This window comes from Phocoena sinus, chromosome 17, assembly GCF_008692025.1.
Source record: "Phocoena sinus isolate mPhoSin1 chromosome 17, mPhoSin1.pri, whole genome shotgun sequence".
In the NCBI taxonomy this organism is placed as follows: Eukaryota; Metazoa; Chordata; class Mammalia; order Artiodactyla; family Phocoenidae; genus Phocoena; species Phocoena sinus.
The window spans coordinates 60,522,284-60,540,539 of record NC_045779.1 but is presented as its reverse complement, the minus strand read 5'-3'; the positions used below and the strand labels follow the sequence as shown (position 1 = coordinate 60,540,539).

Genomic DNA, 18,256 nt, shown 5'->3' with positions numbered 1-18,256 from the left:
ACACAGATTCGGGCTGCTCAAATCCTGGGATACAGAAAGCTCAGAGATAACGACATACTCTTTCTAGTTTTCAAAGCTCAATCCTTTACTTTTAAACATTTTATTGATTTGAATTTCTTAACTCACAAGAATGCCACCTATCAGTGTCATGTTCTTGGAGGACATAGCTATACAAGGGCCAATACAGAGCAGACCCAAATGCAATATTATCCTTCTGTCCACAGGATCATCTAAATCCCTATGATATATTAAGGGCATTTTTGGCTTATATCTTCTCTTGATATAATCAGTTCCACACATTTACAATAATGGTTCCAAAGCACAGAATCTAGAGCCAGGCATATCTGAATTCATATACGTCTTAACCTTAGGCAAAGTTCTTAACACTTCTGCACCTCATTTTTTTCCATCTGTAAAATGGAGACAACACCTATGTCCAGAATTGTTATTATCAATGATCAGAGATAATGTACCTAGCACAGTGCCCAGCATGTAATATCGCTCAACAAATGTTGCTTTAATTGGTCTTAGAACTGTTTTCACTAGTTCTCCATTAAATCTACTGAAAGGATCGGACATGTGCCCCAAAATGTTACATGGAAAAACCACCTTTTTATACAACTATATTCAATGCCATCTGCCTCCTTATCTTAAATAATATATTGTCTGGACGTCCATGGACATGCTCAAATTCTTTTAAAAAACAAAAATGGGTACCAACTTTGTACAAGGCAAGATGCTAGCGATTTTCACATGAACTATATGCTTGCTGTTGGTCTGCAGTATATTTTATATTTGTCTGTCTCTCTTAGAATATGATGATAGAGCTTTGGGGATCGACTTCCAATTATCTAAGACGAATAAATGGAATCAATTAATTGAGAGTTTTACAAATAGTGAGAACCTATTGTCATGTGGTGTGGTAGGTGCTAGAATGAAGTTCCACTGGCTATCTGCTACTCTAACAAGCCATTTTACTCTAGTAAAGCAGAGATAGTGCCTAGACTTGAGTCTCCACTGTCTCTACTCACCAAAGTCCATTTATTGACTCAACAAACATTCACTGAGCACGTAGTTAAAAAAGAAAAAGATTTAGAGGGACTTCCCTGGTGGTGCAGTGGTTAAGACTCTGGGCTCCCAATGCAGGGGGCCTGGTCAGGGAACTAGATCCCATATGCAGGCCACAACTAAGAGTTCACATGCCACAACTAAGGAGCCAGCAAGCCGCAACTAAGGAGCACATGTGCCGTAACTAAAGAGCAGGCAAGCTGCAACTAAGGAGCCCGCCTACCACAACTAAGACCTGGCACAACCAAATAAATAAATAAAATATTTTTTTAAAAAAGGAAAAAGGATTAGATACTATCCCTGCCCTCACAGAGCCTACGTCTTAGAGAGGTTCAAAGAAAATAAATACATATCTATGAAGAAAATAGACATGAAGGTATAAAGGAGAGAAGTGAGTGGCTCTGGTAGATACTGTTAGTTTGATTCGACTCACCTCATCCCATCCACTCTTTCTCTCGCCCTATGAAAGTTGGAAAATAAAATATTCAAATTCCCAGCCCCTTTGAAGTGACCGCACAACACAATTCCAGCCAATGAAATGTGGTCAGAAATGCTATGAAGGCTTCCCATCCTAGCTAAAAAGGAGATGTGTAAGGTGCAAATGCCTCCTGGAGAGAAAGCAATCACTGGTTTGAGGAACTAAAAGGTGGTAACGGAGGCGAGCAAAGAGGAAGGAGGCAAGGAGAGAAGATTTGAAAGACAGGTAGAGGTCAGATCACGTGGGGCTGTGAGTCCAAGGTAACACTTTTAGATTTTACCCTATTTGCAACGTGAAACCGACTAAGGCTCTCAAGCAGGGGAATGGCAGACCTGATTGTTTTCAGTTGCTATAGGTGGGGAATGGATTATAAAGCTATGAGAGAAGGGATATGGGAACATATGTATAACTGATTCACTTTGTTATAAAGCAGAAAGTAACACACCACTGTAAACCAATTATACTCCAATAAAGATGTAATAAAGAAAAAAGAGTAGATGTAAGGAGCCCAGTTAGAGCCACAGTAGTCCTGGTGAGAGAGGACAGTGGTTTGGATTTGGGAAAATAAAGAAAAACAGGTGCATTTGGGATACATTTTGGAAGCATCTTGAATTGGAGGGAAAAGAAAAAAGCAAGCAGGACTTCTAGGTCTCTGGCCCCAGCAACTGGGTGGATGGTAATGATATTTACTGAGACAGAAGAGACTGGAGGAGCAACAGGAATGTGCAAAACAAAGCATTCAATCAACTCAACATCCATAATTCCCGCTCCAGTGACCTGACCTCTGCCAAACTAATGTTTTCTCATCTCGCTCTCCATCATTTCACTTTCTCTCATAGGCTCTCCTCTGAGAATTGTAAGTGGTAACTGTAATACCAACAATATTTGACTTTATCTGGCAGAAAAAGAAATGATGGGTGAAATAAAGAGGCTCTGAAGCTAAAGGCAAAATGGCAGACTCAGCATATGACTCTGTAGTCTTCAGCGTGGAATTCTCAAAATGAATGAAATATGCAAACTTACAAAAATGTGTATCTAAGACCCCAAGTCTTGCACCCAGTAATGTTCCTGTCAAACACACATATTACTGTTTATAATTAACTACTTGAGTGAATAATTAATATCTGCTTCATCACTCGGCCTGAAGCTCCACAAGGGCAGGAGCCTCACTTGCTTTGCCCACCAGCAGACCCCACAGGGCACCATATGCAGTAGGCACTCAATAAGTATTAGTTGAAGGATGTTGGTACAGCTCTTTCTGGTCAATGACAGAAACTCTTAGTTGTCTTCCAATATCCATTGTCCCCACTCTCTTTACTAATAGAACCTCCTTTTTTTTCCTGGACACAGTCGCTATATTAGTTTCCTAGGGCTACCATGACAAATACCAAAAACAGGGTGGATTAAAACAACAGAAATCCATTGTCTCATAGTTCTGGAGGCTGGGAGTATGAAATTAAGGTATCAGCGGGCCATGCTCTTTCTGATGGCTCTAGAGGAGAATCCTTCCCTGTACCTTCCAGCGTCTGATGTTGGCTGGCAATCCTCGGCATTCCTTGGCTTGTAGATGCATCTCTCCAGTCACATGGCCATCTTCTCCATGTATGCCTTCACATTATCTTTATTCTGTGTGGATCTGTCTCTATGTCCAAATATACCCTCTTTATAAGTGCACCAGTCATATTGGATTAAGTCCTAATGACCCCATCTTAACTTGATTACCCCTGTTAAGACCCTATTTCCAAATAAGGTCACATTCTCAGGTACTGGGGGTTAGGACTTCAATATATCTTTTTGGGACCAGTATACAACTGAACCCATAATAGTCACCCAGAATAAACTCAACGTTTCCAAGATTCCCTTGCAGCTAAGTGTGGCCATGTGTGGTTACGTTCTAGTCAATGGAATATAAACAGAAGTAGTGTGTGCAACTTTCAGGAAGTAAACCTAATGGCTAGAGTTACAGCAGCCATCCTAGACCATGAAGTGGCCTTGTGAATGGAAGCTGAGCAAAGTGAAAACACATAAAGTGGGAAATCAGAGACCTCAGAGACATATCTCAGCCTTGAACTGAATTTTTTCCAGCTTTTACATGGCAAAGAAATACTAGTCTAGGGACTTCCCTGGTGGCACAGTGGTTAAGAATCTGCCTGCCAATGCAGGAGACATGGGTTCAAGCCCTGGTCCGGGAAGATCCCACATGCCACGGAGCAACTAAGCCCATGTGCCACAACTACTGAGCCCGTGCCCCTAGAGCCCATGCTCTGCAACAAGAGAAGCCACCACAATAAGTCCGTGCACTGCATGGAAGAGTAGCCACCACTTGCTGCAACTGGAGAAAGCCCATGCACAGCAACAAAGACCCAATGCAGCCAAAAATAAAGAAATAAATAAATTAAAAAAAAAAAGAAATACTAGTCTTAACCACTGTTCATGAAGATTTCACTTCGTTCATAAAGGAAGCTAATTGTAACTGATATATAGCCTTAAACTGTGGAATCTTCTGTAAGTCACATACAAGTGGAGACAATAAAGACATTACTATACTTATCTTTACTTCCCATGATACTTGGATTGTTTATGGATAAATCCAGGAGTACAGCTTTGGAAAGAGATGTCCTGCCTGGGTTGGGACAGTTTTGAATTTCTTCCAGATACAGTCAGTCTTGGGGAGGTCCCTGACTTTACACCTGGAGACAGTCTGGGGGTAACTGGTTTTGTAGAGTCCTTCAGAGGGTTGACAGGATTTGGCCTCTCACTAATTATTTAGTTGTGACCCAGAAAAATAAAGTTACCACCTAATCTATTAAGACCCGAGGGGTCCCAGGGCTGTCCATTTCTCAGTACTTGCCCTTCTTCCTGTCTCCAGGGATCCAGCACAAAGAAAGCCAGTATTAGATCCCACAGCAGATCTACTTAGGAACAGCTCAGGATTATATCAAGATATTTCTAACACTTCCCGTGTCTTTGCTTTGTAAAAGGTTCCTTTTTCTACAGTTCTGATTAAAAGTGTTTAGTTTCACCTCAGTGTTAAAAAGCTTAGCAAGACATGAAAACAAACCCACTGATATGTGTATAGCAGTCAGTAGGGCTGAAATTTGATGTAATGCCAATAATCACTTATTTTCAGATGCACCCTTTAACAACTCTGAAATCGGGTCACATCTTATGATCAATGCACCTTATATTTGATGAAATACGTTAGCTGATGCTCACTAAATGGTACTATGTGACAGGCCAGGGGCTTGATACTTCATACACATTTCCTTATCTATTCTCACAGTCATGCCATGAAGCAATTAACACTGCCATTTTAAGATGAGAAACAGAGATTTAGCATTTCTAAGAAAGTGATAGAATTGTAATGGCGTGCTGCAATATGGCAGAAACATATGATTACATAGATTCGGCTTCCCATGATATCCCATTTTGGCTACTGTTTTGTTACTCTGCGTTATGTGTTTGTAAACATAAATTTATTTAAGCGAGAGTCAGCCAGAAGACCAACACAAAGATTCTAACAAGCAATATAATACATGACACCTACAAATGCTTACTGCTTATTATGAGCCAGATACTGTGCTAGGACACATTTCATTTAATTGTAACTATTATAAGTGTCATTGTAAAGGTGAAGAATTTAAGGGGGGAGGGCAAATGGGGTAGGGGATTAAGAGGTACAAACTAGGGCTCCCCTGGTGGCGCAGTGGTTGAGAGTCCACCTGCCGATGCAGGGGACACGGGTTCGTGCCCCGGTCCGGGAAGATCCCACATGCCGCGGAGCGGCTGGGCCCATGAGCCATGGCCACTGAGCCTGCGCGTCCGGAGCCTGTGCTCCGCAACGGGAGAGGCCACAGCAGGGAGAGGCCCGTGTATCGCAAAAAAAAAAAAAAAAAAACAAAACAAGGAACCTGGAAGAGGTACAAACTATTATGTATAAAATACATAAGCTACAAGAATCTATTGTATAACACAGGGAATATAGCCAATTTTATAATAACTATAAATGGAGAATAACCTTTAAAAATTGTTAATCACTATGTTGTACACCTGAAACTTAAATAATATTGTCCATCAACGATACATCAATTTAGAAAAAGAAGGTGAAGCATTTGAGGCCTAGAGTTTAAGTAGTTATCCTGGGTCCTATGGAAGTGGTGAACTTGGGCCTCAAACATCTGGTATCTGACACCCAAGCCTGGGCTCTTTATGACATGACCTGGTGCCAAACACAAATGAGAAACTTAAGCCCTCAGTGAATGTGGGATGGGCCACAAGTAAAGGGAATGTGATGGGTCAGATGAAAGGAAGAAGAATGGCCAGGAGAAGTCAGACATGACTTCTGGGAATTTTCTGGGAGATTTTATTAAAATTAATTTTTATTGGAGTACGGTTGCTTTACAATGTTGCGTTAGTTTGTTGCTGCACAGGAAGGTGAATCAGTCATACGTATACATACATCCCCTCTTTCTTTGATTTCCTTTCCATTTAGGTCACCACAGAGCATTGAGTAGAGTTCCTTGTGCTATACAGTAGGTTCTCATTAGTTATCTATTTTATACATAGTGGTGTATATATGTCAGTTTCTGGGAGGTTTCTGAAAGTGCTAGTGGATGAAATCCGTCAGAAAGGACCGTGCAGCCTCAGTAAGCAGCAGAGTGTGGCTTTCTAGATGAGCTTAGGAGCAGAAACATGGGGGAGGTGCGAGGACTGGGCAGAATTCTCAGGTCACGAGGCAAATGGCAACTTAAAGTGGAAAGGCTGGCTCAGGGAATTTGAGAAGGATTTCCAGGATTGAAGAAATACTCAGACTTATTCCACAAGCTAGGAACACCTCTTCGAGATGTATTCCTTGCAGTCACGCTGCGGGGAATGAAGGGCAACCCGCCTCCCTCACCAGCCCTGTAAGGAGGACTCCACATATGTCCTCATTTACCAGATGAGAAAAAAGCCCAGAGAAAAGAAATACTGTGCCAAACATCACAGAGCCATGAGGAGGGGAGCCAGGATTCTGTCTGACTCTAAGTCTAAACTAATTTCTGGTGACAGAACTCATAACAGTGGTTGCCTCTGGTGGGAGGGGACTGACTGGAAAGAGGCAGGAGGGAACTTTCTGGAATACGGGAAATGTTCTATGTGCTGATTGGCAGTTGCACAGGTGCATACATTTGACAAAACCTATCAAACTATATACTTAAAAGCTGTGTTGGGAATTCCCTGGTGGTCCAGGGGTGAGGGCGCAGGTTTGATCCCTGGTCAGGGAAATAGGATCCCGCAAGCTGTGCGGTGCAGCCAAAATAAATAAATGAACGAATAAATAAATTTTAAAAAGCTGTGTATTCTGTCATACGAAAATTATGATTCAATTCAAAACACAATTTTATAAATCTCTTAAGCTTTCCTCCCCTAACTTGTGCATTTTCATTGGGGGTGACCTAGGTAGTTTTTTTCCTACCTCTTAGCAGATGAAAAAACAATCTTCCTCTTTTTATGTATAAAACATATACATACATATACGCACATACATATAGTCCATAAACAGGTATATAGTTATCTGTGGTATCCACATTTCATGGGGGAGAGATGAGTAAGGAAAAAAAAAATGTCTTGAAAAGGCTCCTTAAGGGAAAGATAATAAAAAATAGGTTGAGAAACACTGCTCAAACTCACTGCTACCTCTCCTTCCAAAATCTTCTTTACACTGCAGTCAAGTCTTAGCTGTTATTCTTTTCTTCCAAGGAACTATGTTCCATTCTGGGTTTCTTCTATATGGAATAAACCCTGTGTGTGTGTGTGTGTGTGTGTGTGTGTGTGTGTGAATTATGTGATGAATGTCTCTCTCCCTCTTTAGACCTTAAATCCCAGGAAGGCCTAACATGATGTCTGGCTCATGGTAGGTGGTCAAGAAATACTAAGTGAACAAAGAACTGTGCAGAGTTGCCCTGTCTTCTCCAGGGCTGCCAGCGCTTGACATGAGGGATGGTTCTCCGCCAAGGAAGGGCATGGAGCAGAAAAGAGGTCTGAGCTAAGGCCCTGAGAAGTGGCCTCTGGTGCTGGCAGGGCCCCCCACAGAGAGACTGCTCATCTCTCTCCGCCCACCATGCCCAATGATGAGCAAAGGAACACTGACGCTTCCACTTCCTGTTGACTGAGAAACTGACAACTCCGCTAGAATAAGATGTAGCACAGTGCATCAGACAACGCTTTTTTTTTTTTTTTTGCGGTACGCGGGCCTCTCACTGTTGTGGCCTCTCCCCTTGCGGAGCACAGGCTCTGGACGCGCGGACTCAGCGGCCATGGCTCACGGGCCTAGCCACTCTGCGGCATGTGGGATGTTCCCGGACCGGGGCACGAACCCGTGTCCGCTGCATCGGCAGGCGGACTCTCAACCACCGCGCCACCAGGGAAGCCCCCCAGACAACCCTTTTTATCCGCACATATGACTTTTCTGAACTCAACTGGAAAGGAACTACTTTTAAAATATCACAGTATGCAATATTTTTCATACGTGTTGATTATCATCCCACCATTTGCTACTTCAGTGCCCAAACTGTCCTGGCTAAATTAATTAGGGACGTGGGATGGTTTGCCCAACTGGCCTCTTTTGGTTCAGGAGGAAAATTCCATGGAATATACAGGTTTGTGGGCATGGGGAGGAAAGATCAAAAAGAAGGATTTTGACATTTTTCTTCTAAAAGAGAAATAGGGATTTTTGAAAGGAGAAAAAAAGAACACAATGGCCACTAATTCCTTACTCTGACTCAGATGGTTTTGTCTCCATATAAACATACAAAGAAACAAACAAACAGGGCAAAAAGGCCTCATACGTCCACATCCATCAATTCATCACAGCAGGAAACAAGAAAAGAAGCCAGGAGTCTTGAAATCCCTCTGAGAGTTGGCATAGGGTTGCGTGAACTTGAATACCGTTTCTCACAGGATTTAATTATTCCCACCAGAAAAAAAATAAACTTTCCAGAAAAGAGCAAGGATATCTTTTGTTTCTTATTTGTAAATATGGCTCAAATTCCTTCACAGTCTGAAGGCTGAATGGTTTGCCCTGGTAAGTGTTTGATTAAACTAACAGAAGTGGATTTTTTGTTATATCTTTCACTTGGATGACCCTGCAAGATCTAGCCCTGACCTAGGTGAGGGGCTGGTGCTAAGAATAAACATCATTTATTTGATCTTCTTCAAGCCAAGGCAGGTGAACGTGTGACCACCGCAACAATTCGTCTTGAATTGAATACAAATTCTCCACTCAAGAGACATGAAAAGTCATGCATCCATGAGCAGTTCACAAAGGGTTTAAGGTTTTATTGGACTATATCATCTACTGGGCTCTGCCTCACGGGTTTGTATTTTTTGAAGTAATGCAACAGGAAGCATTATGAGGACTTTGGGGTGGAGAGACCAGGTTCTAACCAAGCTCTAACATTTACAAGCTGGGTGACCTTGGGAAAAGGATTAACTGGGTCTCAGTTTCCTCATTTGCAAGGTAGGGAGAACATGACCCACCCCCACTTCAAAAGGTATAAGAACAATAAAAGAGATAATGTGTGTGAAATGCATGGGAACACAATGCAGGTGTTCAATGAGTGAACTCCTTAGCCTTTCTATAGAAGCACCGATTCACTGGATCATTCAACAAATTTGCTTCCAGTGCTTACTAAATGCCGGGAATTGTGCTGAGTACTGGGAATATAGTAGTTAAGACAGACAAGGTCCGTACATTTATGGAGCTACTGGAGACAGATAAATAATAAATGTTAGGTACTATTATCTGATTCTGATAAATGTTATGTCTTGAAAAAATAAGACAGGGTAATATGATAAAGAGTAACTGGAGGAAGACAGGGTATTTAAGAAAGTCTTCCCTGAAAAATTGACATTGAATCTGAGACTTGAATGACAACAACGGAACCAGTCATTCAGCCTGAGGCCAATGGGGTTGCAAGAAAAACAGGGTTAAAGATAATATTCTAATCAAAAGGGCCCAGATCATGTACTTTGAGGGCCATAGAAGGCATCTGGAATTTATTTTCATTGTCATGGGAAGCCAATAAGGTTTTAACAATCAGAGTCAAGTAATTAGATTTACTTGAGGGGCAGACCTAGGCACACTCATGATGTATCTGTGAAATGTAAAAATTCTGCCCTGACTAGAGTGAAAGATAGCTACTAGAGGATCAGGGAAAACGAAGTTATGATAGAGAATGTGACCCAGAAATGGGTTTAGACTTGATGTGATAAAATCAGAAAAGAGGATGTCATTAAAGTTTGCGACACGAAGCCAAGTTTAAGTGATATTCACTAGACTGTAGCCAGTAGACTATTCTGGGGAAGGAACTTTATTCCTTTTCAAAGTAGACAAAAAGAGGTAAGAAATAGAAGTATTCCTCCTGGAAATACTTCTTCCTTCAGGATTTTAGTATTTAGCTGCTGATATGAAGTGGACTCATGTACAGAAAGGGGCTAGCATGGTGCAAGGTCAGGCATACAGAAGACACTCAATAAATTATTGGTTTTTTCTCTTCTTTCCTCCTTTCCCCATTGTGTTGAAATGAACCAGAAGTTACTGGTATGGAATTGCTAAAGGATAAGTGAAGGGTGGCCAAAGGGAAAATGTACAGAACAACCTCTTTCAGATGAAAATGCATTGCATGGGTTGACTCAACTTTGATGGGTCCTGTATTTCATGTTCCATTCTAGAGTTGCAATGCCAAGGAAAGGTCTTCTAAGCCAGAGGTTTACAGATTTCATTTTTTAGGTAAAAGAACCTTCAAAATAAAAATAACTCCAAATTAAGAAATGGTGGATCAAGTGAGAATTCTAATGATACTACTGCTGTTGTTCTCTAGGCCGTAAGGGGTGGAGAGGAATATGAAAGAATATAGAAACTTACCAGCAAAGGTGTAATTAATTGTTCTCTTTTTTATGTTCATCTCGATTGAGACAAAACTGAAAACTAAGATTATAGTTTGGGGCCTCTGGTAACATCTGTTCCCTTTTTGGTCTCTGGGGACAAATACGCTATTACTGCATGAGGAGGAGAAGGTAATTGGAAGGGAAGAAGGGAAATGGACTAGAGTAAAAATAAAATTTTCAAACCAGCTGGAGATGATGCAAAAGTCTTTTGACCAGAACACTTAAAACTCAATTCCGTTTACAACTGAAGTCAAGGTGGAACCTTCCCTGGCCTACATCTCAGCAATCCTCTCCTGCAACTTAGCTGCCTGACCCACCCCCAGCAGCCTGGGTCAGCTACGAGGAGGCTGTGAGTACGAAGAGTTCTGGGAATCGGGGCTAGATCACAGACTTCTCCATCCCATCCAGAAAAGGAGTTAGGTGGATCTTATCACTCTCCCTAAGGACACATTTTCTCTGGAGTTCTTCCAGAACTTCTAGAGAAGGAAATTTTAATACAGGTGTGACAGTCTCCCCTCATCATGGGGGAAGGGTTCCCTTTAAACCAGGCAAAGAGCTCTCCTCTGGGTCTGGAAAGGTCAAGAAGTGTTAGGAGGGGAATATGAAACTCAGTCTCTTCACTCTGGGGCCTGACCTGTCCACACACTGGTGGCCCACTTCTTAAAATTTTCCAAACCTCATTAAATGGTAAAATAAAAGCGAGAAATGGGACAAGCCTACTTAGATAGCCTCATCCACCAGAGGCAGAGAGCAGAAGCAGAAGAACTACAATTCTGCAGCCTGTGGAAGGAAAACCACATTCACAGAAAGATAGACAAGATGAAAAGGCAGAGGACTATGTACCAGATGAAGGAACAAGATAAACCCCCAGAAAAACAACTTAAAGAAGTGGAGATAGACAACCTTCCAGAAAAAGAATTCAGAATAATGATAGTGAAGATGATTGAGGACCTTGTTAAAAGAATGGAGGCAAAGATCAAGAAGATGCAAGAAATGCTTAACAAAGACCTAGAAGAATTAAAGGATAAACAAACAGAGATGAACAATATAATAACTGAAATGAAAAATACACTAGAAGGAATCAATAGCAGAATAACTGAGGCAGAAGAACGGATAAGTGACCAGGGAGACAGAATGGTGGAATTCACTGCCGTGGAACAGAATAAAGAAAACAGAATGAAAAGAAATGAAGACAGCCCAAGAGACCTCTGGGACAACATTAAAGGCACCAACATTCACATTATAGGGGTCCCAGAAGGAGAAGAGAGAGAGAAAGGACCCGAGAAAATATTTGAAGAGATTAGAGTCGAAAACTTCCCTAACGTGGGAAAAGAAATAGCCACCCAAGTCCAGGAAGCACAGAGAATCCCAGGCAGGATAAACCCAAGGAAAACATGCCAAGACACACAGCAATCAATTTGACAAAAATTAAAGACAAAGAAAAATTATTGAAAGCAACAAGGGAAAAATGACAAATAACATACAAGGGAACTCCCAGAAGGTTAACAGCTGATTTCTCAGCAGAAACTCTACAAGCCAGAAGGGAGTGGCACGATATATTTAAAGGGATGAAAGGGAAAAGCCTACAACCAAGATTACTCTACCCAGCAAAGATCTCTCAATCAGATGCGATGGAAAAATCAAAAGCTTTACAGACAAGCAAAAGCTAAGAGAATTCAGCACCACCAAACCAGCTCTACAACAAATGCTAAAGGAACTTCTCTAAGTGGGAAACACAAGAGAAGAAAAGGACCTAAAAATACAAACACATTAACAATTAAGAAAATGGTAATAGGAACATACATATCAATAATTACCCTAAACGTGAATGTATTAGATGCCCCAAGCAAAAGACACAGGTTAGCTGAATGGATACAAAAAGAAGACCAAATATATGCTGTCTACAAGAGACCCACTTCAGACCTAGGGACACATACAGACTGAAAGTGAGGGGATGGAAAAAGATATTCCATGCAAATGGAAGTCAAAAGAAAGCTGCAGTAACAATACGCATATCAGATAAACTAGACTTTAAAATAAAGAATGTTACAAGAGACAAGGAAGGACACTACATAATGATCAAGGGATCAATCCAAGAAGAAGATATAAGAATTATAAATATATATGCACCCAACATAGGAGCACCTCAATACATAAGGCAACTGCTAACAGCTATAAAAGAGGAAATTGACAGTAACACAGTAAGACTGGGGGACTTTAACACCTCACTCACACCAATGGACAGATCATCCAGACAGAAAATTGATAAGGAAACACAAGCCTTAAATGACACAATAGACCAGATAGATTAAATTGACATTTATAGGACATTCCATCCAAAAACAGCAGATTAAACTTCCTTCTCAAGTGCACATGGGACATTCTCCAGGATAGATCACATCTTGGGTCACAAATCAAGCCTCGGTAAATTTAAGAAAATTGAAATCATATCAAGCATCTTTTCTGACCACCACACTATGAGATTAGAAATCAATTACAGGGAAAGAAATGTAAAAAACACAAACACATGGAGGCTAAAGAATACGTTACTAAATAACCAAGAGATCGCTGAAGAAATCAAAAAATACCTAGAGACAAATGGCAGCGAAAACACAATGATCCGAAACCTAAGGGATGCAGCAAAAGCAGTTCTAAGAGGGAAGTTTATAGCTATACAAGCCTACCTCAAGAAACAAGAAAAATCTCAAATAAACAATCTAACCTTACACCTAAAGGAACTAGAAAAAGAAGAACAAAGAAAACCCAAAGTTAGTAGAAGGAAAGAAATCATAAAGATCAGAGCAGAAATAAATGAGATAGCAACAAAGAAAACAATAGCAAAGATCAATAAAACTAAAAGCTGGTTCTTTGAGACAAAAAATAAAATTGATAAACCTTTAGCCAGACTCATCAAGAAAAAGAGGGAGAGGACTCAAATCAATAAAGTCAGAAATGAAAAAGGAGAAGTTACAATGGACCACAGAAATACAAAGCATCATAAGGGACTACTACAAGCAACCCTAAGCCAATAAAATGGACAACCTAGGAGAAATGGACAAATTCTTAGAAAGGTATAAACTTCCAAGGCTGAACCAGGAAGAAATAGAAAATATGAACAGACCAATCACAAGTAATGAAATTGAAACTGTGATTAAAAATCTTCCAACAAACAAAAGTCTGGACTTTTGTTTAAATGCTGAATAAATGCTGAAGAGAGTGTGGAGAAAAGGGAACCCTCTTGCACTGTTGGTGGGAATGTAAATTGATACAGCCACTATGGAGAACAGCATGGAGGTTCCTTAAAAAACTAAAAATAGAATTACCATATGACCCAGTAATCCCACTACTGGGCATATACCCAGAGAAAACCATAATTCAAAAAGACACATGCACCCCAATGTTCATTACAGCACTATTTACAATAGCCAGGTCGTGGAAGCAACCTAAATGCCCATTGACAGATGAATGGATAAAGAAGGTGTGGTACATATATACAATGGAATATTACTCAGCCACAAAAAGGAATGAAACTGGGTCATTTGTAGAGATGTGGATGGATCTAGAGACTGTCATACAGAGTGAAGTAAGTCAGAAAGAGAAAAACAAATATAGTATATTAACACATATATGTGGAACCTAGAAAAATGGTCAGATGAAACACTTTGCAGGGCAGAAACAGAGACACAGATGTAGAGAACAAACATATGGACACCAAGGGGGGAAAGCGGCGGGGGGGCGGGGGGGGGCTGTTGGTGGTGGAATGAATTGGGAGACTGGGATTGACATATATACACTAATATGTATAAAATGGATAACTAATAAGAACCTGCTATATAAAAAAGTAAATAAAATAGGGGCTTCCCTGGTGGCGCAGTGGTTGAAAGTCCGCCTGCCAATGCAGGGGACGCAGGTTCATGCCCCGGTCTGGGAAGATCCCACATGCCGCGGAGCGTGAGCCATGGCTGCTGAGCTTGTGCGTCCAGAGCCTGTGCTCTGCAGCGGGAGAGGCCACGGCAGTGAGGGGCCCGCGTACTGGAGAAAGAAAAATATATATATAAATAAATAAATTAAAAATTAGAATTCAAAAAATTTTTTAAAAAGCGAGAAATGGTAAACATACAGAAACTAGTTACAAAACGATTTCTGTTTTGGCAAGGAAAGCAGTGAAATTAAGCAGCCACAGTAAAAGTAGAAAAATTCCGCTGGATGGAAAGGTCACAAAGGCCCAGATGTAAAGTTTTGTCTACATTGGAAAGTAGGAGAAAACGAGGGATGAGACCTGAGACGTGAGCCTGGTCTTCTGTGTAGACACTGCCATGGAAGGCAAAGTGGGACACTTTTCACTGTCCTGGATCAGCTCTTGCCAGTCAGAGGTGCTGAAAGGAGGCTTCTGACCAGATGGGCAATTTCTACCACCCAGACCAAGCAGGTTGGTCACTGCCCAGGTCACCAGATCCTTCCCCAGGACAGGCTCTTGTACGGTCACCCTTGCTGCGCACCCCCTTCCCCCCAGCCGAGCTCCACACAACCAGACACGCTGCCCTGAAGTTCAAGAGCAGCAGCGATGTGACAGGTTGGTGTTAACAATCCTCCAGGACTGGGTTATACCAGCGGTCCCTGACTTTCTTGGTGCCAGGGACTGGTTTCGTGGAAGACAATTTTTCCCTGGACCGGGGCAGGGGTGTTAACACTAGCGATGGGGAGCGGCGGGGAGCGGCAGATGAAGCTTCGCGTACTCACCCGCCGCTCACCTCCTGCCGTGTGGCTCGGTTCCTAAGGGGCCACGGACCAGTACCGGTCTGCGGCCCGGGGGTTGGGGACCCCTGGGTTATACAAAGGGCTTTTTATATAAGTTATTCTATAACAAATACATATGGTAAATATACGAAATAATTCATTCAGTGTTTTCTATAACAAAGTAATGGATTTAAATGAACATACACAAGTAGATTACGTGGAAGAGCATGTTATTCCCTGTCATTTTCATTTAACCAATAGCACAATTCAAAAATATCTCAATACAGTCATTCTAATACTGAATTTCATCAAAAGCAGGTTTTTAGAACAGGGCTATATTTTAAGATTTCATTTCAGTGATAAATGTTGTGTTAGATAATTTAAACAGATTTTTTTCCCCCAGATGGATTTCCCAGCATTTTTAGTATGCTAATGTGCTTTTTGTAGATTTCCAAGAGGGGAATAAACTGTGCAGCAGTTGAAAACTGTTTTGATCACAGAACCTCAGGACAGGATGTTTTGCTGGACCAGAGAGCTGTATAATACAATTTTGGAAACGCTGTTCTACTGAATGCTGTACTGCCCTATAACATATGAAAACCATTGTACAACCCCCTGAGAAACTAAGAATATAAACCGTATGAAGTGTTAGCTTCTGAAATTGACAAAAGTGTATCAGGTTACCCATCTATCAGGGTATGTACATTCAGAAGTTAATTAACAAATCAACTGACAATGTCTAGAACAGTTATGCATGTTAATCAATAAAGATGGACTAGAATCAATGAAAGACACCTGGCTAAGCAAAACAACGTCTTTAGCTGCAATGTAAACCCATTGTTTTCCCCAAAGGAAGTATGCTTCAAGCCCCAAGCGAGTGAGTGCACGCTCAGAACCAAAGCACGCTGCCAGAAATAATTTATACTGAGGTACTTTACTGTGGGAATAAAATATAAAACTCTTCCCACAGCCAAGAGTTCCATTAGAAAATGAAAAATTCAGCCTCAGCGCAGATACAAATGCTCCTGGCCAACTTTCCTGCTCTGGGTTTCTTTGGGGCTGTGCCCACTGCAATACTGAGGATGTAGGAAGGGCCTCTAATACAGATGGACTTAGCCAACGAGGCTTCTGTAACCTACCCAGAGCACAAGACACAGGAAGCCTGTGCCTCCCTGCGTGAAGGAGGTGTTCAAATCAGGGGGCAGAGTCAATCCTGAATCCTACCAGCATCGGTTACCTGGACTGGCCATAATCTCTGCTCTGTGCTCCCTTGAGCTGGTCTCGGCTGCCCACCTCTCTTTTCTAGTAGGTAAACCATTGCCAGAAGGTAAGTGCTGGAAACCAGAGCTGTGGAGATCCAAACCATGCTATTGCTTCACTGGTTTACTGCTCTAGGAAAAGGACTGAGGGGATAGGGTGAAAGTATTGAAGAAATAAAGGGGGGAATAATCTGTGGCTTTCAAGTCTCCTGCATCCTCCCATGGTCCAAGATAATCAAGAGATAAATACCCTCTGTGAAATATTTTACAGATGACAGAACAAAACTGTGCTAGATAAAGGTGTTTTGAAGCAGAAAACCAGTGCTCTCAATATCCTCTTATACCATATTTCTTTACAAATAAAAACAATGTGTATATATATACTTATATATGTATGTGTATATATATATATATATATATATATATATACACACATACATAGAAGTCTGGAAGAATATAAATCAAAATGTTAACAGTGATACACTTCAATGTATGTCAATTATACTTCAAAAGAGCTGCTTAAAAATGTAAAGAGTGGTTATCTCTAAGCTAGGAAAGATTATAGGCAGTTATGATTTTTTTCTCCCTGTGTGTGTTTTCCAAATTTTCTTGACTCTATATTCATTACTTTAATACTAAAAATGTGTAAAAATTATTTTCAAAAATCTTACACAATTCACTCAGTTTCTTGATGTTTGTGTAGTTCTTTGTACTTTATCAAGTGTTTCGACATATTTAATCCATAAAACAGCAGAAAGAAATATGATTATCATTTCAGAGAGGAGGAAACAGGCTCTGAGATGTTACAGAACTTGTTCAAAGAGCTAGTAAGTAGTAAAAACCAATAAAAGAATCCAGATCTCCTCTTCCAAACTCCACAACTTTTGTTCTCTTTTTCTCACTATTTACTGTTTCTTGTGTCTTGGCTGCCTTAACGCCACAAGTATATACTTTGAACAAAAGCAGTAGAATTACTGTATAAGATTTAAGCAAAAAGAAACTTTTTTTCAAATTCAGTATTGGTTCAGGAGAGAAATGTAAAATACCGAGGGAAGTTTGGAAACCAAGAAGGCAATAGTCCAAGCGATAGAAAAACTTATCCTTTTAGTTGCTACCTCATACGCTCTTGGCTTCATTTCACCCCCATTCAGAAAGCGAAAAGGAAATAACAAAGATGGGACCAAAACACGCAGGGAGAGAAAGTACAGATGGCACCAAACAATGAAATAAAGCGTGAAGTATTTAGACACTGCTGTACTGCAGGTACCTTCATTCCTGCAGCGGCTGCTGGGCCACTGGGATCCACGGCCTGGATGTGGCATGGCTTACTGCCTCGCACCACAAAGCCCCAGCCTACCGCGTCACCAACAATCTAGAGAGGAAAACCACAATTAGCCATCAGCAGATGGTCCCTGGCAGTGTGCCCGCCCTTCCAAGACAGAGAAAAGCCAAGACGAAAGGCATGCCATGAGATATACCTCTTCTCCACTTCATCTCTACCCTGTCAGGGGAACGGGACTCTTCTATCACAAACACAGGCTTATATCTCTGTGCGGAAAACATGGTCAAGAAACACCTGTTTGGCAGAAAGAAGCTTCTTCTGTGAGGTCACTACTCAGTCAATAACTGGCAGATGGCCTCTTTCTTAGGCTGCCGCAGCTGAACATCAGACTCAAATGGGAAGTCTGAAGATCTTAAAAATATGGTTGAAATTTCCCTCCAGATCCAATTTCTCTTCCCCTGCATCCAAAGGATTCTTTCCTGATGATCTTGATACGTCACTGAA

At 41.2% G+C, this 18,256-nt stretch overlaps 1 protein-coding gene across 3 annotated transcripts in view; it reads right to left on the bottom strand.

The window, feature by feature from the left end:
* Positions 1 to 18,256, bottom strand: part of DEPTOR (DEP domain containing MTOR interacting protein) — a 145,926-nt gene that overhangs the window by 26,384 nt on the left and 101,286 nt on the right. For all 3 annotated transcript variants that reach the window (XR_004346516.1, XM_032610322.1, XM_032610323.1), the window contains exon 8: positions 17,738 to 17,842. Coding sequence is in view for 2 of the 3 variants with exons in the window: in XM_032610322.1 (XP_032466213.1) it covers positions 17,738 to 17,842 (105 nt within the window). In the remaining variant the exon portion in view is untranslated. The remainder of the gene's footprint in view (positions 1 to 17,737; positions 17,843 to 18,256) is intronic.